We start from the raw sequence: 21505 nt of genomic DNA on the forward strand, positions 1-21505 counted from the left end.
TATAGTAAGAGACAGTAAACAACAAAAATGACCATTAGTAGGCCTCTGAAGAACCTCATGCACCTGTTGTTTTGTGCATGTGCAAATGGAGTACAGCCGACTTCTTAAGCACACGCTTTTTGTTAGGGTAGTAATTCAGACTGCTCACCAGTGATGGGTGTTTGTGGCACATAAAGTCTGAGGTTTTTTAGTTGAGCACCTATTACGTGTTTCACTCTGGGTTGGACAGTGAGCTCCACAGTCTGGGATCATCCTGTCGGTCTTCACTTCCATATCCAAAGTGCCCAGCATCGTGCCTGCCCTTTAGTCAGTATTCAGTAAGTATTTGTGGAATTAATGAAGGAAAAGTCAAGGCAGATATGAAACAGGATGCTTATCCTTTTCCTGCATGAGACTTACCTCACTGGAATTATATATTCTAGTGTGTTTATTTTGTAGTGTCTTTTTCTCTCTCTGGACTCTAAAGTGCATGAAAGTAGGGACCATGTCTGTCTCTTTTCTCTGTGTGTTTTCATTGTCTGACTCCTAGGTGCTCAACAAATACTTATTAATGGCGTGTTCGAGTGAACAGATGTAATTCTGGGACAGGGCCATTTGGGGGTGGGGGAGGGAAGAGGATCTCGCTGGAGTTGAGCAGGCCCGATGAAGGTCTTGGGCAGGCGGTGAGGGTCAGGGGGCCTCCACTCACGTTTCATGTCCTGACTCGAACCTGTCCCGGCCCTGACAGGTCGAGGTGCAGTGCCTGCTTCTGTTGGAGGTGCTGGGTGGCTCCCACAGGCACGCCGTCGATGGTGCTGTGAAGAAGCTCAGCAAGCTGTGGAAAGAGGTGACGGGAGGCATGGTGGGTGGTGCACACTGCTTCTGTGCCACCCTCCACCATGTGACACACCTGCTTTATACTTTCCTCTTCAGAACCCTGGGCTGGTGGAGCAGTACTTGTCAGCCATTCTCAGCCTGGAACCCAACCAGAACTATGCAGGCATGCTGGGGCTGCTGGTGCAGTTTTGCACAAGCCACAAGGAGATGGATGTGGTCAACCGGCACAAGGCAGGTGGTCTCACTGGAAGTGAGGAGGGGGATCTTATCTGGTCCTTGTGGCCCCAGCCCCTGGCCTTCTCTGAAGCCTGTTGGTTTTCTCATATGAGACTCTGTCCTTTCTCCCTGATATATGAAGTTTGAGGAGCTGGGAAAGTTTTCCCTCCAGCTCTGGCTTGGGGTGAATCCTGGCATAGTTATTGGGATGATAATTTGCCTGTTCATGTAATGATTTAGTCTCCCACAACTGAGCAGTTGCTATGTGCCAAGCACTGGGCCAGCTGTTGGGGTTGCAGCAGTGATCCAGGGAGGTATGATCCCTGCCTCTGGGGAACTGAGTGTGAGGAGTCTGCCATCAGACAGATAGGTCATCTGATTATATCTGTGATAAGAGCTACAAAGGAAAGGGGCAGGAAGCAGTAATACTCTATATTGGGGCACCTGACAGAGGGCATGGGTCACGGGTACAGCTCTATTAAAGAAACTTAAAGGGTGAATAGGTGTTAGCAAGGTCAGGAGGTGAGGAGGGGTATTTTGGTTTATTTATTTATTTATTAAAAAAATTTTTTTTTAACGTTTATTTATTTTTGAGACAGAGAGAGACAGAGCATGAACGGGGGAGGGTCAGAGAGAGAGGGAGACACAGAATCTGAAACAGGCTCCAGGCTCTGAGCTGTCAGCACAGAGCCCGATGCGGGGCTTGAACTCACGGAGTGTGAGATCGTGACCTGAGCCGAAGTCGGCCGCCCAACCGACTGAGCCACCCAGGCGCCCCGAGGAGGGGTATTTTGGGCAGAGAAAGCCAGGCAGAGGAAGTGAGTGGGGTTGGAGAGGTGTGAGTGGTAGCCACAGGTCAGCAGGCAGCCTGGGAGCCAGGCCAAGGACTTTGGACTGGATCCTAGCAGCTCTGGAAAGCTGTGGAAGGTTTTAAAATGATGAATGGTATGATCAATGAGCCCTCCGTATGTGATGCTGAAATTTAGGCACTGATTTGTATTTTATTTATTTATTCATGTATGCATGTATGTATTTTATTTTTTATGGATTTGTAGTTTTTAGAGGCACTCCCACAAAAGGGATCTTTTAGGCCAGTGATGAGATACTCAGAATATTGGTCTGACCAGTCTTTGTACTCTGTAGAGTGCCCTATTGGATTTTTATATGAAGAACATCCTGATGAGCAAAGTAAAGCCTCAGAAGTATCTATTGGTGAGTGAGAAGTAGACCTTACCTGGACAAGCTAAATCCCATTTAAATTCTTATTCAGAGCTGTCCTGTATTCTTGGTCTGTTCCCATGAAGTCTGGGTGCCTGACTCCTTTCTCTTTGTAGGATAACTGTGCCCCTCTGCTTCGATACATGTCTCACTCGGAATTTAAGGATCTGATACTGCCCACCATACAGAAGTCCTTACTGAGAAGTCCAGAGAATGTTATTGAAAGTAGGTCGCTGCCAGACAGGATGGTGGGAGGGAGCTGGGTTGCCTGATGAGTTGCATCTCTGGTGCCTGGCCGCAGAAGTGGTGGGGATGGAGTGAAGGATGTATTCACTGTTTACCTCATCGGGACCTTGGGAGAGAGATCAGGGACCCTTTTGAGAATATGTGGAAGGTCATGGGCCCTCTTGCTAAAAGGACGTACAAAAGTATATCGGCCTGGAATACTGCAAACAATTTTAGTTAGAGGTCCAAGAACCTTCTGGAAACCATTCAGGTGAAGAACATCTGCTCTAGACAGTTTGAAATTGTTGTGGAGGTGGCACTTGAAACTATAGGGGCAAAGGTGTGACCACTCACATGACTTTATGGAGATGAAGAATGGTTGCTTTGGTGTGGCGCATTGGCTGGGGAGTAGGGCAGAAGTAGGCATTTATACCTAATATAGACATGGTGTGTATTTTCTGTCTTCCTTAGCTATCTCCAGTCTGCTGGCGTCAGTGACTCTTGATCTCAGCCAGTATGCCCTGGACATCGTGAAAGGACTGGCTAGTGAGTATCCTGACCCCTCTCCAGCCCCTGGGATGGCACCTGGGGTTTTGGATGTATTTTCCCAATTATTTTAGGAAAAAGGGCAGGGACAGCTCAGTCTAGAAATAAATTACATTTGGGACGCCTGGCTGGCTCAGTTAGAGTGTGCAGCTCCTAATCTCAGGGTTGTGAGTTTGATACCCATGTTGGGGGTAGAAATTACTTTAAAATCTTAAGAAAGAAAGAAACTACATTTGGAAAATTTCTTTCTTGATACTCTTTTAATGTTTGTTTATTTGAGAGAGGGAGAGGGGGAGAGAGAGAGAGAGAGAGAGAAAGAAAGAATGTGAGCAGGGGAGGGGCAGAGAGAGAGGGAGGCAGAGAATCCGAAGCAGGCTCCAGGCTCCAACCTGTCAGCACAGAGCCCAATGTTGGGCTTGAACTCACAAACCGTGAGATCGTGATCTGAGCCAAAGTTGGACACTTAACCCACTGAGCTACCCAGGTGCCCCGAGCTTCTTTATAACGAGAACACCCAGGTCATGGATGGAAGAATTAGGAACATGGAAAGACAAAGATGAAAGCTTGGATCCTCAGCTCTCAGCACTTTCTGAGCTGCAGCTCTCTGTGTCCAGGTCAGCTGAAGTCCAACAGTCCCCGCCTGATGGATGAGGCTGTGCTGGCACTGCGGAACCTGGCTCGCCAGTGCAGTGACTCTTCTGCGACAGAAGCCCTGACCAGGCACCTGTTTGCTATCCTTGGTGGTGAGTAAGCCTTCCTGGCCATGAGAATGGCTGAGCTGTGGGGCCGGAACCTGCCTAGGACTTGGGGCTCTGAGTCTGCTTATGTCAAGGCCGTGTGGCCAGGAGAAGGCTCTTAGTAGAATGAGACATGGGAAGTGAACATAAACATGCACAGGGCAGTGTAGATGGGGGCGATCTCCTTTTTTTTTTAAGCGTAGACATCATTGTATGCATAAAGGGAAACACTAGAGGGAAATACCCCAGAATGTTCATAATGTCTTTGGGTAGTGGGCATGTGGGTGAGTTTTAAATGCTTTCCTTTATATTTTTTGTTTCTCAAATTTTCTGTAAGAGCAAAACTACTGGTCTAATCAGGAAAAAGTCTAGGAAATGTTATAAACCCAGCTTCACAATAGAAAGTCTATTTCTGGAATCAGAGGCTGTCTCTTGGTGTCACACACATGACCACATTAATCACCCCCATGGGAAACGTGGCAGACGTGGAGTTTGAATCTTTGCCGTCTCTCCTCTCAGGCTCGGAGGGAAAACTGACCATTGTAGCCCAGAAGATCAGCGTCCTCTCAGGTATAGTAAGGCAGGTCTGTCATTGGATCTTGACTCCTCTGATAATCCTGGACATCCCAGCCTGGCTTCCAGGACTCTGCTGCCTGCCTGTGTGGCAGGTGGGACTTGTTTGGGTCTAGCGAGAGGGAGGCCTGGCTTCCCTACAAGGCAGGTCATCTGGAGGGGGGATTGAGGGAAAGGCACTAATGGCCAGAGGAGAGGCATGGCCGCTAGGGAAGCGGGCAGTGGCAGGAAGACTCCTGTGTTTGTGGTTTTGTGCTGAGCAGGAAATCCCCTGCCTTACAGGGATCGGGAGTGTCAGTCATCACGTGGTGTCTGGGCCTTCTAGTCAAGTCCTGAATGGGACTGTGGCTGAGCTGTTCATTCCGTTCCTCCAGCAAGAAGGTAACTGTGCCGCATGGTAAGGATGCAGTCTGGATCCCCTCTTGACTCCGGTTTTCACAGCCAGAGCTGCCTGCCATGAACCCCTTCTGAAGGCAGACCTCCCCTGAAGCATCACGGCTTCCTCCCCCTTGTACCCTTGCTTGCTTTCGGGTGCTGGTGGCAGCGATTGGACATGGGCCTGAGATGCTGAACTGACTGGATTTCTGCTTCTTGCCCTAGTTCATGAAGGCACCTTGGTGCATGCTGTCTCTGTCCTGGCTCTCTGGTGTAACCGGTTCACCACGGAAGTGCCCAAGAAGCTCACCGAATGGTTCAAGAAAGCCTTCAGCCTTAAAACCTCCACCTCTGCAGTGCGGCATGCCTACCTGCAGTGCATGCTGGCCTGCTTCCGAGGTGAGATGCCTCCCCTGCAGGGGTGACCGAGTCTTCTGGGCATTGTCACCGTCCCCAGCTTTCCCATTCAGTCCAGCTTACTTTGCACCACTTCTTTGAGCCTCTGGGAGCCTCGGGCTTAATCATCCACAAAGCCTGGATCAGTGCCCAGTCTTCACAGCAGACTTTGACTTCTCTCCCATATCACACCTTCAAGTTACAAAGCTTCATTCAGAGAGGACCCAGGACTATAACCTGTCACTATATTATCTGAAATCTTGGGCAAGGGATTGTGAGTTGGCTGATTGAAAAAGTCCAACTTCATGGATACTTTACGTTGGACTTACTGGAAAGCAAGCACTGCCCTTTCTTCAGGGCTGACAAACCTGTCATTTGGGCATGGGCATCTACCTCTTTCCCAGGCAAAGCTGGGGGAAACTTTCCAATCTGCATAGGATCTATGATCTCCTTGATTTCCAAGGTAGAAATCTCTAGTGTTAATTTCTACCTCTCGTATAGGCTATACTTCTTTTAAATTTTTTTCTTTTTAATTTTTATAGAGAGAGGACATGAGCTGGGGAGAGGGGCAGAGGGAGAGAGAGAGAGAATTTTAAGCAGGCTTCCCACTCAGTGCAGAGCCTGACACAGGGCTCACTCCCATGACCCTGGGATCATGATCTGAGCCAAAATCGGGAGTGGGATGCTCAACCTACTAAGTCACCCAGGTACCCCTAGGCTAGTATTTCTTTTTTTAAAAAGCTTACGCTTGTGATGAGCTGTGTTTAAAGAAATGTCTAGGAGATTCCACAGAAGGGTGTCCCTTATCTACAGGGCCTGTACTCTCTATGTCAGTTTACAGTTTTGCTGCATTGACTAATCTTGATTTAGATTGAGTTCTAGATAGCAGAGACTTGGTTTAAACTAGTCTCTTCAGCTTGAGCTCTTTCTACTTGCCACTTTTAAAGTACACATAATATAAAAGAAACCATTAAAATAAACATTTTTTTAGATTCAAATTCATGACCTCATCCAAATGAAATATGTGTTTTATTGTAACATGTTCTTATGTAACACTTTAATAGTTAAGAAAACATCGGTTTAGCTGTACTTTTTAACAGAATTCTACTTAAAAAAATTTTTTTTTTAAATTTTAACCAAGTGGGTTTAGTTAATAGGTCAATAGGTTGGTTCTGGTTTTGGAATTTGGGTCGTGAGCTTGTCTGGTGTAGGGGAAGAGCCCCAGAAAGAAATTGCTAGGTTTGCGATAGGCCCTGGCTCTCCTCCGACCAGCTATGTGCCCTTGGGCAACTTACTTAACCTGTCTCCGTCTCTTTCCTTACCCATCAAACGGATAACTGAACTATTGGATTTGCAATGATCCTTCTAGGTCTAACATTGTGGTTGTTGGGTTTGCTTCTAGTTCCCCTACTTCACAGCATTTGACAGGGTAACTGAAGGGCTTTAGCATTTCAGACCTCAGTGGATAATTCCTTTCTTGAGTAATCTTGTCACCCCTGACAAGGAGTTTTGTAAATTGCTGGTCCTCTCTCCACAGGTGACACACTATTGCAGGCCCTGGACTTACTGCCTTTGCTCATCCAGACAGTGGAGAAGGCAGCCTCCCAGAGCACTCAGGTTCCCACAGTCACTGAAGGGGTTGCTGCAGCCTTGCTGCTCTCGAAGCTTTCGGTGGCTGACTCGCAGGCTGGTAAGGGTCTAAGCTTGTCCAGGATGGTAGCAGATGACGCCTCATTCATAGTCCTTGGGAGGAGTGTCTTGATGTTTAGGATTTCACAGGATCAGCTTGGTCACCACCACACTGGGGCAGCCACAGGGATGCCTCAGGGTCACACTAGGGATGTGTGCAGGGATGAATCTTAGGGTCACACTAGGAGATGGGAATACAGACAGTGACTCTTGTCACTGTCCTCCTTTGCACTTTTGCTCAAGTGCTCCGGGACAGGGTTTGTATATAATGTCCAGACTGACCTGGGTTTAGTATAGTGGGACTTTTTTAGAGTGTACCTTGAAAAGCTTCCCCCTAGCCAGTCTTCTTCTACTGAAGATACTGAATATGCCTTGGAAAAGATTCCAAATTGGCACATCCAAAAGAGCTTTCTCTTTCTTTTTGTGGCTTCCTGGTATTCCATGCTTGCTTTAGTGCATGTCCTACTCTGGCTGCAGACATATGTGAACTTATTCCTGTGGTTAGAAATGGAGTTCAGCTCTTCTATACCATTGGGTGCCATCTGTGTAAATTCCAGAACCCTGCGCTGCCTTGGCAGGAAGGCAGAGATGAACATGACCGCGATTCCACAAATTTTAAGCTGCTTTACTCTAGTGAGAGGAGATGCAAAAGTATGTCCGTTGTTTGAGGTAAAATGTGGCAGTAAAGCAGTTTTGAAGAAGGGATTCCTTTTGGTTTAGGTGCTGGCTGTCAGGAAAGGCTTCACAAAGGAGCCTTTGGACTAGGGTCCTGAAGGAAGGATTTCACCAGCTGGAAGGGTGTGAGTTCAGATCAGCCTCAGCCAGGGAGAGCACGATGTGTGAACAAGTGTTTCAGCCTGGCAGCTGGAGTAGGTGGGACTTCAGGTGGGAGATGTTTGCCTGGGCCTCTGTAGGCAGCAGATGGTTTTCATGTAGGCATTGACACCAGAAGGACTGGTTAGTTCTCAGAATGGGGAGGGGGTGGGCAGTGAGGCTAGGGGTGACCCATCCATGCTGGGGGAGCATTGCTGCCTGCTGCAAAGCAGGGTCTGTCCACGTAGCTGGCCCCAGCAGCTTCAGGATGGAGGGGACCAACCCTGGCAGATGGAGTGAGCTATGTCATGGAGTGACCTTTTGTTTCTTGCAGAGGCCAAACTGAGTGGTTTCTGGCAGCTGATTGTAGATGAGAAGAAACAGATTTTCACTTCTGAGAAATTCCTGCTCATGGCTTCAGAGGATGGTGAGTGACTTAGTTGGACTTTCTTGAACTTGAGGTTGGGCCCGAGTCTCCCTGGCGGGTCTTCAGAGAGGACCCTTCCCTGACTGCCTGTTGCCTCGACCAGTCAGCTAAGCAAAAACTGGACCAGAGTGCTGTGGTCAGCAGCTGGGCTGTCAGTCACCGTGGGAATGAATGCACCCCTGTGGGGCTTGGAAGGCTGGGGAATGGGGGAGTTGGTAGATTTGTGGAGACAGAGTGCTAATGGTTGTGAGGCTGTAATATTAGGTTTAATTATAGCTGATTGGGTAATTGGTGCTGTCTCGGAGGTTTTCTTGTGTTATTACAAGGCAGCTGAGAAACTATGGTGGAGTGTGGCTGGCTGCACTCCCCCACCAGGAGACACAAAACTACTGGTTTCTCTCCCTGCAGAGAAGGAACAGTTGATCTTTAAATGTAGGTTTAAAATTCTAGGTTGCCTTAGGGGTGTCTGCCGCTAATCAGTGATTTGAAAAGTCTTTTGATTCACAAATCACAACATTCAATTATAAACGAGCTGAAACTGTTAGTCACTTCCTGATTTAAAAAAAAATTAGTTCTTGTATAGGAAATACACTCACATAATTCAAAAATAAAAGATCCAAGAGGGCCTACGTTGAAAATCATACCCCTGCTTTGATCTCTGGCCACCCAATGTCCCTGGCCATGGAGAACCAGTTATATTAGCCTCTGTGTATCCTTGATATTTTATACTTTATACCAGCAAATGTCTTTTTGTGTTAGTTCTTCACTTTTTTTACACAAATGGTAGCCTGCCTGCCATACACATTGTGCTATGTAGATTTGGCAATCATTCTACTTCAGTATGTGAGTGTCCTCACCCTCTTTTTTAGAACTGCATAGTAATTTTTAATTAGAATGAAGCGTTATATTTTTAATCAGTCCAAAATACTTGTGTACATTGTCAGCAAAAAAGGAACTTCAGATCCAGCGATAATCACATTTACGTTTTGGTGTTCATTTTCCAGGCCTTTTCAGTTCCTTCTGGATGCGTTCTGTATTTTAAAAACACTTCTGCTGTTTGTCTCCCCTCCTAGCCCTGTGTACTGTGCTGCATCTGACAGAGAGACTTTTCCTTGATCACCCGCATAGACTCACAGGCAACAAAGTTCAGTACGTGAGGCCTGTTTACCTTCCCCTCGGGCCACATGGGGCAGACCGCGGCAGGAGCCTGAGAAACAGCGTGTGTGCAGGGTGGGAGGGCTGGCTGTGGAGAGCCCACATCCACCTTCCCCAGGGTGCTATGTCCTTGTGCTTGCAGGCAGTACCATCGGGCTCTGGTGGCCGTGCTCCTGAGTCGTACCTGGCGTGTGCGCAGGCAGGCCCAGCACACGGTCCGGAAGCTGCTGTCCTCTCTCGGGGGCTTTAAGCTGGCATTTGGACTCCTGGAGGAGCTGAAGGCTGTCCTCAGTTCTCACAAGGTGAGGGCAGCTGGGGTCCAGAACCTGGGGCTCACTGACCCACTTAGCCCACCCCAGTTATGCCATGGGAGTTCGTTGGTCTCTTCCTGTGCTGTTCTCACTGAGACACTTGTGTGATGCCAGAATCTTCTGCCCTACCCTTGAAGCTCTGATAACATCTTATTTCATATAATTTCTTTGTCTTTTCAGAGATGCTTTTCTTGTCAGAATTGTGACCTGTAGTTGAATCTTTTTATCACTGAGTAATGGAATAACACTTTCTTTTTAAAGCACTTTATAATTTTTAGAGCATTTGCAACCCATTCTCTCTTTTGCTTTTTTCACACTGCTGTTACAAGGCAGGTAGGCTATGGGGTGCTTGGGTGGCTCGGTCAGTTAACATCCAACTCTTGATCTCGGCTCAGGTCATGGTCCCAGGGCTGTGGGATCAGGCCCCACATTGGGCTCTGCACTGAGCATGGAGCCTACTTAAGATTCTCTCTCCCTTTGTCCCCTTCCCCTGCTCATGCATTCTCCCCCTCTCTCTCCCTTACTCTCAAAAAAAAAAAAAAAAAACAAAAAAAAGCAGGCTAAATATCTTTATTTTATATGAATTGTCCAGGGTTCCAGCAGCTGAAATGACTTGCCCAGCGTCCCCCACCAGTGGGTGACAGAAGTGAGAGTAGACCCCAAAGACCAGGTCCCTTTTTAGCGCTCTTTGTACTCCGTGTCCCTCCCTCCCTAATCCCGCTTGAGGGATGTGGGCCAGTGACAGACTTGTGGTCTCTCTGGCTGGGTCTCCTGGACCAATTTCTGTGGCCACCTTTCTCCCCATGGGCTTTTTTTTAGGTGCAGAGTCATTTGTGCTTCCTCCTTCCAGGCACATCTCACAGCCTGCAAGTCCCATGCAGGGAGCTGGGCATGTCTCTACTCCAGCAGGAACCCCAGAGAACACCATGTGTGAAAGGCAGCCGTGCCCCTGGCATCTTTGTCTCTTGTGTGCCAGGCCTGCACAGGGTGCTGAGTAGTGGGGGCTGATGAATTGTTTCCTTGCAGGTGCTACCTTTAGAGGCTCTGGTGACTGATGCTGGGGAGGTGACTGAGGCAGGCAAGGCCTATGTACCTCCGAGGGTCCTGCAGGAGGCTCTTTGTGTCATCTCTGGGGTGCCAGGACTGGAGGGTGACATTACCAACACTGAACAGCTGGCCCAGGAGATGCTGATCATCTCGCATCACCCATCCTTAGGTCTGTGCCTGGGGCGAGTGTGGGAGGGGCAGGGACTCCACTGGGCAGGATGAGGGTAGGTTGGGCAGAAGGCCTCAAATTGCTCCCCTTCTCTTCAGTGGCAGTGCAGTCTGGACTCTGGCCAGCGCTCCTCGCCAGGATGAAGATTGACCTCGAAGCCTTCATCACCAGGCACTTGGATCAGATCATCCCTAGGATCACCATGCAGAGTCCCCTGAACCAGGTGATTGGCATATGGACTAGTTCTGGCCTCACGTCAGAGTGTCAGAGGGAGGATTCAACGAAAGAGGTGCAGGTGTGGTGAAACGTGGCCTTGGACCCTTGGGTTGCAAGTGACAGAAAATGCAAACATGGTTTAAGCACAAGAGGGAGCTTCCTGCCTCTTCTCACTGCTGAGTCACAGGATATGACTGGCTCTGCACGATGCTGGCTACGGGGACTCAGATGTTATCTTCAGGACACTGTAGGTGGTGTCTCTCTTACTCTGTGCCATCTCTCTGTCTCTTCCATCTGTGTCTCGTCTCTGCTCTCCATGATGGGGGCTTCATTCTCCAACAGTCTCTTCCTCCCTGGTAGCAGGGCAGCTGACACACTTCCAGGCTTATAGGTTGTCCCTATCAGCCCGAGTGAGAAAAGCTTGTGTTTTCCAGTCATTTAAACTGGCATGGGGTCTCACTGCCCTTGTTGACCTGATTTGGGGCCTGTGCTTGTTTCTGAGCCTGTCCTTTTGGGCTGTGTCATATGCCCACCTCTGGAAAAGGTGGGGGCAGCTTCACTTGCACCACAGAGATTGAGAGTAGAGGAGTGTGTCACCCAGTCAGGGTGCTGGTACCAGACCAAGCGGGAAATGCTTCCTGGGAAGGCAGGCACACACTCCTACTGTTTACGCTGGGGAGGGGGCAATGCTCAGAAAGAGCAGGCAGTGGCAAGAAGAAGAAGAGCTGGTAGCCAGGGTGTTTAGGCACGGCAGGACCCCTGTCCAGTGCCGGTCTTGGTGCATCCTGACCCTGTCTGTGTTTGACAGTCTTCCATGAATGCCATGGGCTCCCTCTCCGTCCTGTCCCCGGACCGGGTCCTTCCACAGCTCATCAGCACCATCACTGCCTCCGTGCAGAACCCTGCATTGCGCCAGGTGACACGGGAGGAGTTTGCCATTATGCAGACTCCTGCCGGCGAGCTGTATGACAAGTCTATCATCCAGAGGTGAGCCCCCACTCATGGGCTCAGTTGCCCCAAGCCTTAGTTTTCTTACCTATAAGAGAGAGAGGCCTCTGTTACAGGATTGTTGCAAGGAGTCAATTAAACCACTTTTCCATTCGTTGGACAAGTACTGCTCTGTTCCAGGCACATGCTTAGGCTTGGGATACAAGAGCATTGCAAGTCTCTGGTACTTTCCTGGTGCATACAACTTCAAAGCTAGCTGGGGTTTCACTACTGGTGGGAGGCTGGAGGACCTGGTGGCTGTTTTGAAGCTGGCTGATCACCTGCTTTGATGTTTCAGTGCCCAGCAGGACAGCATAAAGAAGGCCAACATGAAGCGAGAGAACAAAGCTTATTCCTTTAAGGAGCAGATCATTGAGCTGGAGCTCAAGGAGGTGAGTACATGGAAGCATTACACGTGAGGTGGCTGCTGAGCTTTGTGGCCTCAGGCTGGTGACTTTCCCTGCTTTGTGTATACCGTTCCTTGGGGTCATCCTGAGGCCCATGGCACACTCTTCTGACCCCTCCACCAGTCCGGGGTCCCCCTACCACCCTTTTTACTTAACCCTTTCTTTAGCTTTTTCCACCCCTCAACTCAAGGAAGACAAATTTCTCTCTCTGCTGAGGGCCAATTCCTACCTTTCTCCCACCAAATGGTGTGACTTGATTCCGTGCCTGTTACCCCACCTCCTAGAGGCTGGGACCCGTCTTTCCTCCTGAGAGAATGCATAGGGCCTGGCCCTATGTAGCTTTTGGGGAATTGTGTATTCGGCTTGTTAACCGAGCCGATTCTGACAGCAGAGCAGGTCCCTTTACCACACTGGGCCCTTTACCATACCTTGTCTCCCTTGTCCCCCTCTCAGGCAACCACTCTGCCCACCCAGTCCAGAGTAGACCCCACCCCTCTTCCCGCTTACTGTGCAGCATATTTCATTTCTTCATTTATAACCTTCATCCCGCTGTCAAGTCACCCTGTTCATGTTCATTGCTTGTCTTCGCCCACTAGATTGTGAGCTCCGTGAGGGCAGAGACTTGGCCTTCTTCCCCGCAGTATCCCCAGCATCTAGAGCAGTGCCTGGCGCAATGGAGGTGCTCAATAAATGCTTGTTGAATGAATGAGTGATTTCTTGGCCTTTTTTAGGCTCCAACTTATACTAGGGGAGAGCATCTGTGGGAGGGAGGCTAAGGTTTAGAATCTGAAGCTGCATGGGTAGGATACCCTTCCCAGCTCACTGAGGGACTTTTCATTTTTCTAACATATTAAAGGCTCTTCTTGCCTTTGTCAATAGAGAATGCAATAAGAAATTACTTCTCTACTGCTGTCTCCATCCTCTGGAAACCAGGTGGCTGTGGACTTTGTGGGAGGTGGGGGAGGCCACGTGGCAGGTTTGGGGGCCCAAGTCACAGACTTTGGGCTGGCATGGTGCTGATTGTGGGACAGATCTCACTCCCTACTCTGTGGTAGGGAGGAGGTCTGTTCCCTGGAGACGGAATTGGTTTGCTCGTTGCCTTTAGGAGATAAAGAAGAAGAAAGGTATAAAAGAGGAGGTGCAGCTGACCAGTAAGCAGAAGGAGATGCTGCAGGCCCAGCTGGACAAGGAGGCGCAGGTCCGGAGGCGGCTGCAGGAGGTGAGTGGCTGCTGCTACCACAGGCTAGACCCGCCCCTTGCTGGCCGGAGCAGGCCCTGCTGACCTGCCTCCTCGGCCAACTCTGCTTGCAGCTGGACGGTGAGCTGGAGGCAGCGCTGGGCCTGCTGGACACCATCCTCACCAAGAACCCATCTGGCCTGACCCAGTATATCCCTGTTTTGGTCGACTCTTTCCTGCCCTTGCTGAAATCTCCCCTGGCTGCTCCCAGGATCAAGAACCCTTTCCTGTCCTTGGCTGCCTGCGTCATGCCCCCTAGGCTCAAGGCTTTGGGTTAGTTCTTGTTTGCTGGCTGTGGGTGGGGCCCACGGCAGCTCGGGAGGGGGTGGGGGATGCCCCTGAGCGCCTGTGGGGAGGCACACGGTGTTTCCATAGGGAAGCAGCCTTGGAACCTCAAGCTGTATATCCTTGGGATCGACATGGAGCTCCCTCCTCTGTCCTCCCTCCTGTTTTATGTCTGTTGGTCCCTTCACTCTGAGTCCAGACTTCTAAACACTAATCAGTGTGGTCTTTCTGTAACAATTTTAAAACTAATCAGTCAGAAATTCAGTGGCAATGGGGTTGGTTTGATGCCACGTGGCTGGTCAGTGCAGCCCAGAGCTGCTGAGCAGCCACGTGTCCATGATGAGAGGTCTCTGTGACCCTTAGCTTTTTGTTAGCTATGGAGATACAAAGACCAGGTAGTGGCTGGGTGTTATGGTGGCCTCACTCTCATGGGTTAATGGCCTTAAGCAGACTTTCTAGCTTAAAGGGTATATTCCTATGGGTGTGAGGCTAGAATCTGGGAACAGTTCTGAGTGGAAAAGTTAGTTGGTGCTTATGGAGCCTGCCAAAACTGTTAATGGCTGGCTGGGCTTATTACATGGAAGGTGGGAGCTCCAAATGGATAGAGCTTTACCCTTTCTGAACAACTCTGGGCTCACACTTTTAACTTCTTAGTGTTGGAAGGACAGCTCCTGCTGGCCTACATGCCCCCCTCCCCCCCCACCCCGGTGCTGCCATGAACATGAAATGAGAAATTAGGTTTGGCACAGCAGAACTAGGATTAAGGGATAACGTGCCTAGGGGCGCCTGGGTGGCGCAGTCGGTTAAGCGTCCGACTTCAGCCAGGTCACGATCTCGCGGTCCGTGAGTTCGAGCCCCGCGTCAGGCTCTGGGCTGATGGCTCAGAGCCTGGAGCCTGTTTCCGATTCTGTGTCTCCCTCTCTCTCTGCCCCTCCCCCGTTCATGCTCTGTCTCTCTCTGTCCCAAAAATAAATAAACGTTGAAAAAAAAAAATTAAAAAAAAAAAAAAAAAAAGGGATAACGTGCCTCTACCTGGGGGCCCTGGTTTGTGCCCAGGCCGGATTCTGTGTCTTTGTATCGGTCATCCCCTTTGGGTCCCTTCTGTTGGACATAGGCACTTTGGTGAGCCATGTGACTTTACGCCTGCTGAAGCCAGAGTGTGCCCTGGATAAGTCATGGTGCCAGGAAGAGCTGTCGGTGGCCGTGAAGAGGGCGGTGACCCTGCTGCATAGCCACACCATCAGCAGCAGGGTGGGCAAGGGTGAGCCAGGTGAGGAACAGTGCAGGTAAGGGCAGCGGGCACGAGGTGGTATATGCCGGTGCAGCAAGTTCGTGAGCCTCAATGTCCCCCAGGGCTTCCTGCATCTGTGGCCTTGGGCGAGTCACTTTCCTTCTTGGCCTTCGTTTCCTCCTTTGAAAAATGGGGGGTTGGACCAGATGGAGAATTTCTGAGTCCTGGTATTCTGTGAGCTACTGTGACCCCTCCCCGCCTTGGGAGCCTGCTTCTTGTCACTGGAATCTACCTGTGTGTTTTACCTTTCTCATCCTGGAAGTGGGCAGTGTTTGGGGTAGGAGCATGATGGGCTGCAGAACCAGGCTACCAGCTTTCATCCCTGTCATCATATCCTGTGCTTCTGGGCATCAGAAGGAGCCTCCAGCCTCCTTCACCCCTCCGCCTGCTCACCTGGAGAATGGAAACTGAGGCGGCAGCTTGGCAGATGCCTGCAAGAGTGTGTCTGTTGCTTACTCTCACAGATGCTGCGCCCCTGTCTGCGCCAGCCTTCTCCTTGGTCTTCCCGTTTCTAAAGATGGTGCTGACTGAGATGCCCCACCACAGCGAGGAGGAGGAAGAGCGCATGGCCCAGATTCTTCAGATCCTCACCGTCCATGCCCAACTGAGGGCCTCACCTAACAATCCCCCAGGGCGCGTGGATGAGGTTGGCAGGGGAGCTCGGCTCTATCCTTGGCTTGAGGCGGGTCAGGGAGGCAGGGGCTCTCCACACTTGGTTGGCCTATCACGGGTTCTGGTGGGGTAGTAGAGTGTGTGCATATATCTAGCGCAGCAGCCATTGGTGAGGAGAACCCAGATGTTCTCTTTAGTGCAGCACTGACAGCCTCAAAGAAGCTTACGGGTCTCTTGAGAGTTTCTGACTTGGAGAAGTTGAAGGATTTTTTATTAATTTATTGTGTGGTTTTTGTTTTTGTTTTTTTTGGTAATGTTTATTTACTCTGAGAATGTGCAAGCAGGCAAGCGGCAGAGGTAGAGGAAGAGAGAAAGAATCCCATGCAGGCTCCATGCCATCAGCAGAGAGCCCGATGCAGGGCTCAAACCCACAAACTGCAAGATCATGACCCAAGCCGAAATCAAGAGTCAGATGCTTAATCGACAGAGCCACCTAGGCACCCCTGTTTTATTAGTTTTTTTTCTAACTCAGAAGATAATTTTGATCACGCTGCCTTTGACTTCCTTGTGATTTTGAGATCAGACCTCATTCACTGAAGGGTTTCCTTTTTAACATATGTTCTGAAAATGTGCCAAAGTAACGTATGTATGTGTTTAAAAATTCCAAGAACGAAAAAAAAAAAAAAAAAAAAAAAAAAATCCAGGAACATAGAAGCCAAAAAAAATATATATATATGTGTGTATATATATATATATATACACACATACATATATATACATACTGCCCCACACAGGCAAAAATTGATTGTCCTGCTTTCATATGACCATATGCTCCATTCTTCTTTAATGCCAGCGGCTTTACAGGCTGTGTAGGGTTCTGTGCTGCAGGTGCGCCAATGTTTCAATGAACTCTTCCTGTTGATATTTTCCCTATCTTGAGCAGCACTGCACTATGCCGCCTTGTATACGTATGACCCTTGTGCAGCCGCATAAGCATTTCCATAGGACACATTCTTGGGCATGGAGTTGCCAGGTTATGTGGTGTGCTCTGAGCTAGACCCTCACCAAGAGTTCTGTCTCTGTACCTAACACAACTTCAGGTGGTAATTCACCTTGCCAATGATGGGTAAAAGAATAGTATCCCATTTCATCCTGCATTTCTTTATTACTTGTAAAGTGAAATATCCTTGTGTTTGTGGGCCATCTGTACTTTGTGTACTGTGAATTTAAAGTATGTTTCAGAATGTACTTGTTTTGAGTCCCTGAGGATGGTGGCCGACTGGGGTTGGCTCCCATGGAGTTAGTGGTAAAGCTGACAGTGTTTCTACAGTGGAGTCGGCCGTATGACCCAGAATGTTCCCCTGAGGGTGAGAGGATGCTGCCTGCCGTTTGTGTTCCTAGGTGTGGTTGCAGACCTTCCCCAGAGCCTCACCCTGACTTCCCTACATTTCTCTCCTAGAATGGCCCGGAGCTGCTGCCTCGTGTGGCCATGTTGCGCCTTCTGACTTGGGTGATCGGGACAGGCTCTCCCCGCCTGCAGGTGATCTGGTTTTCAGTTGGCTATTGCTGCAACTCATTTTGTGACTCTGAGCTCAGTTCCCAGTGCTTGGGGTTGAATCCTGGTTCTCTTTCTTATCCCTCACTTTTGGACTCAAGCTAAAAGGCTATTTTAAAGTGCCAGTCTGAATATTCTCAACTAGTTATGGCCAGCCTGAATATTCTGCATGGGCTGTGCCATTAGCTTGGCCTAGAGCAGGGGGCTTGGACCCACGAGGGCTTTGGGGTGGGTGTCCTCAGTTCATATCCCTCTGTGGGCCCCTCAGCCCATCACCTGGCCTCCTGCCTGATCCCATAGAAGTAAGTAATTTGCTGGACCGAGCCCAGCGCATCAATGTTTTCCTTAGGTTCTGGCTTCAGACACCCTGACTACCCTGTGTGCCAGCAGCAGTGGCGAGGATGGCTGTGCCTTTGCAGAGCAGGAGGAAGTGGATGTGCTGCTCTGTGCCTTACAGTCCCCTTGTGCCAGCGTGCGGGACACTGCGCTCCGGGTACGTGCCCACTCCCTTCTGGGGTTGCTGGGGTATTCCTTGTCTCTCAGTGCAAGTATTTGAATTGCATGAGGGACATTCTTTCAAATGATGGGAAATGCCTCACATCTGCACCAGGGTGTCCTGGAGGCAAAGAAAAGAGGTCATTGGGTGGGTCAGGGTCATTGTAGGAAGGGGAGCAACAAAGCAGCTGTCAGTGTGTCACTGGCCATTTTTTCTTTACCTTGGAAGACTTGACCAGATTTTTATTTTTATTTATTTATTTTTTTTTCAACGTTTATTTATTTTTGGGACAGAGAGAGACAGAGCATGAACAGGGGAGGGGCAGAGAGAGAGGGAGACACAGAATCGGAAACAGGCTCCAGGCTCTGAGCCATCAGCCCAGAGCCCGACGCGGGGCTCGAACTCACGGACCGCGAGATCGTGACCTGGCTGAAGTCGGACGCTTAACCGACTGCGCCACCCAGGCGCCCCAGACCAGATTTTTAAAATGGAGTGTGGATCTTGGTACTTTTATAGACAGATAAAACTCAGTGGATTAGTTTGTTTTTTCTTTTTACCTTTTTTTTTTTTTAAGTTTTTTATTTACTTTTGAGAGAGGGAGCGAGAGAGTGTGCACACGCACGTACACGCAGGGGAGGGGCAGAGAGACAGAGAATCCCAAGCAGGTTCTGCACTGCCAGTGTGAAGCCTGACATGGAGCTGGAACCCATGAACCAAACTGTGAGATCATGACTCGAGCCGAAATCAAGAGTTGGATGTCTAACTGACTTGAGCCACCCAGGTGTCCCTGTTTTTTCAACTCATCACCTTGTGCTTGGGCTTTTCTTGGTGCTTTTGGAACACAGACTAAAGGTTCCCCTTGGAGTATGAGACAGGGCTTCCTGATGCGAGTCTGCTGCCTCTTGCTATTGATCTGTGACTGAGTTTTCACTGGTTGTTGGCAAGATGTGGAAGACAATAGCCATGTGGAAAATTTTTCTCAAAGAAAACAAAGGGAATGTCTTTTTTTCCGAGGTTTGTCTTGCACACTGAGAGTTTTAAAATTTTATGGTAAAAAAGATTCTATCCCCACATGCCCGTCATTTCACAAAGGGAAAGCTGTTTGAGGAACTTAGAGTTAATTTTAATTGATTTAACTTTGAAGACCCATGTGTGGCTGGTGGCTACGTCTTGGATAGTACAGCCTTAGAGGGAGGTAAAGAGGCAGCTCAGAGGCTCTGGTCAAAGGTTGGGCCTCACCTGTCCCATCCCACCCCCTCTCAGGGACTGATGGAACTCCACATGGTATTGCCAGCGCCTGATACCGACGAGAAGAATGGCCTGAACCTTCTGCGGAGGCTCTGGGTGGTCAAGTTTGACAAGGAGGAAGAGATCCAGAAGCTGGCTGAGAGGTGAGAGCCACTGGAAGATTGTTTTGGTTTTTTTTTCCTGCTCTGTCCTCTCTTCCCTTATGAAATAACTGGACCCAGAGAGCTCAGCCAACAGCAAGAGAAGGGCTGGGTGGTCGTGTTTGGCAGAGTGGATGTTGCAAACCCTTGTCTCACTAGCCCCCGCCTTTGTTTGGTCTGCTACAGGCTCTGGTCAACGATGGGCCTAGATCTGCAGCCGGACCTCTGCTCCTTGCTGATAGACGATGTCATCTATCACGAGGCAGCTGTGAGGCAGGCCGGGGCTGAAGCCCTCTCCCAGGCTGTGGCACGGTACCAGCGGCAGGCGGCAGAGGTTATGGGCAGGCTCATGGAGATTTACCAGGAGAAGCTCTATGTGAGTGGCCTGTGCACCCTGCTGCGGGCTGGGCTGTGTGAGAGTGGGTTGGACTCTGCTCAGCCTCCGACCTGCTCCAGATAGGAGTCTTGGAGCTCACTGTGACCCAGGGTGGCTGTGACTGATCTCCCACCTCACAGCTGACGGCTGGCCTGCCCGGCTTGACTGGAGAGCGCACAGCAGTACATTTATCAGCCTGTCTTTTGCAGCGGCCGCCCCCAGTGCTGGATGCTTTGGGACGAGTTATCTCTGAATCTCCTCCAGATCAGTGGGAAGCCAGGTATAATGGCCGTTGCCATCTTGTTCCACTCAGAGCTTTCTGAGATATCTCAGGTTGGGTGAGTTGGGTGCCAAGAGGAGGCAACGTGGAATAACGGGACAGTGGAAGGAAAGGGCAAGACCTCCCTCTGAGTCAGACCTCAGTTCAAGTCCTGGCTCCTCCTGGGCTAGCCGAGTGACTTTGGCATGTTTCTCCTTTCCTCCAAGCCTCTGTTTCCTCAGAGGTCCCTGGGGACCTTCTCACTGCTCTATAGCTGAAAAGGATAGTATGTTCACTTCCAAGTGCCTTTACCTCTGATTCTCTTACCTCTCTCCCCTCCTGCAGCCTGTCCTGGAGGTAGGGTGGGCATTGTACTCACAGGTGGGGAAACAGAGGCAGAGCTTGTTCGTGCCCAAGGTCGCCCTGGAGGGAAGTAAACTCTGGGCAGATGGCAGGAGGTCTCCATTTGACAAATGGGTTGTTGAGACGATTGTCTAGACTGGTGGTAAGCACTGGGCAGTGGGCTCCATGCTGTGCTCTGCACCCCAGAGGGAGCTGCTGTAGGCTCCCTTTTTTTGTGGCAGGTCGGGGAAGATTCCGCCACAGAGGAGGCTCCTGGCCGGCCCTCGCCGCCTGACACGCTACCCCCTTATTTCTTAGGTGTGGCTTGGCTTTGGCCCTAAACAAGCTCTCCCAGTGTTTGGATAGCTCTCAGGTGAAGCCCCTCTTTCAGTTTTTTGTCCCTGATGCTCTCAACGACCGAAACCCAGATGTCCGGAAGTGCATGTTGGATGCAGCCCTTGCGACCCTCAACACCCACGGGAAGGTAAAAGATCTCAGCCAGCTGAGGGGGTGAGGAGCAGGCAGGGCAGGAGGCAGGGCTAAGCAGTGGTGACACAGGGAGGCTGAGCGTCAGGAGGCCTGGTGGGCCACTGGCCCCATGCAAGATTTCATTTTTCTTTTTTTGAGCCCAAAAGACCCTGTAAGGTAGTTAAATTCTTGTAAGTCCACTGCATTCCTGCCAGAAAACTGGGAAACCTGCTGGCATTACTGACTGGCTTGTCAGGATGCCGGTCCCAGAGCCAGACACGGTCTTGGTCCTTGGGGCAGAGACCATCATCCCCAGGTGCAGCCTGTAGGGTTAATTTGAGGCTCAGGGTGGGCTTGGCTTTCCAGGAGAACGTCAACTCACTGCTGCCAGTGTTCGAGGAGTTCCTGAAGAATGCGCCCAATGATGCCAGCTATGATGCCGTGCGGCAGAGTGTGGTGGTCCTCATGGGCTCTCTGGCCAAGCACCTGGACAAGAGCGACCCCAAAGTGAAGCCCATTGTTGCCAAACTCATCGCTGCCCTCTCTACCCCCTCCCAGCAGGTACCTGCTTCCTGGCTTGGGGCCCACAAGCCAGCTGGGGAATTGGGACTGACTGTAGATAGATGTGCCTCTGTGTGCTAGCGCTGAGTTGGGCATCAGGGTCCAGAAGGGCCAGTTCTCAGCGAGGAGTCATCCTCTGTCTCGGGACAGCCTGGTTTATGGTCAAGAACACCCTTGGAGGGGCGCCTGGGTGGCGCAGTCGGTTAAGCGTCCGACTTCAGCCAGGTCATGATCTCACGGTCCGTGGGTTCGAGCCCCGCATCGGGCTCTGGGCTGATGGCCCAGAGCCTGGAGCCTGTTTCCGATTCTGTG

General features: G+C 50.2%; 1 protein-coding gene across 1 annotated transcript in view; it reads left to right on the forward strand.

Moving 5' to 3' along the window:
• The window catches only part of GCN1 (GCN1 activator of EIF2AK4), a 59674-nt gene that overhangs the window by 13027 nt on the left and 25142 nt on the right, over positions 1-21505 (forward strand). The window contains exons 6-33 of the mRNA XM_030335956.1: positions 728-826; positions 913-1047; positions 2176-2244; positions 2367-2475; positions 2947-3021; positions 3636-3764; positions 4278-4328; positions 4614-4712; positions 4932-5105; positions 6640-6792; positions 7939-8031; positions 9105-9180; positions 9329-9488; positions 10524-10713; positions 10812-10936; positions 11738-11916; positions 12215-12308; positions 13429-13542; positions 13635-13833; positions 14960-15115; positions 15601-15782; positions 17208-17288; positions 17653-17796; positions 19063-19190; positions 19374-19563; positions 19773-19843; positions 20483-20648; positions 20999-21193. Of these exons, the coding sequence (XP_030191816.1) occupies positions 728-826; positions 913-1047; positions 2176-2244; positions 2367-2475; positions 2947-3021; positions 3636-3764; positions 4278-4328; positions 4614-4712; positions 4932-5105; positions 6640-6792; positions 7939-8031; positions 9105-9180; positions 9329-9488; positions 10524-10713; positions 10812-10936; positions 11738-11916; positions 12215-12308; positions 13429-13542; positions 13635-13833; positions 14960-15115; positions 15601-15782; positions 17208-17288; positions 17653-17796; positions 19063-19190; positions 19374-19563; positions 19773-19843; positions 20483-20648; positions 20999-21193 (3636 nt within the window). The remainder of the gene's footprint in view (positions 1-727; positions 827-912; positions 1048-2175; positions 2245-2366; positions 2476-2946; positions 3022-3635; positions 3765-4277; positions 4329-4613; positions 4713-4931; positions 5106-6639; positions 6793-7938; positions 8032-9104; positions 9181-9328; positions 9489-10523; positions 10714-10811; positions 10937-11737; positions 11917-12214; positions 12309-13428; positions 13543-13634; positions 13834-14959; positions 15116-15600; positions 15783-17207; positions 17289-17652; positions 17797-19062; positions 19191-19373; positions 19564-19772; positions 19844-20482; positions 20649-20998; positions 21194-21505) is intronic.

Source organism: Lynx canadensis, chromosome D3 (genome assembly GCF_007474595.2).
Source record: "Lynx canadensis isolate LIC74 chromosome D3, mLynCan4.pri.v2, whole genome shotgun sequence".
Taxonomy (NCBI): Eukaryota; Metazoa; Chordata; class Mammalia; order Carnivora; family Felidae; genus Lynx; species Lynx canadensis.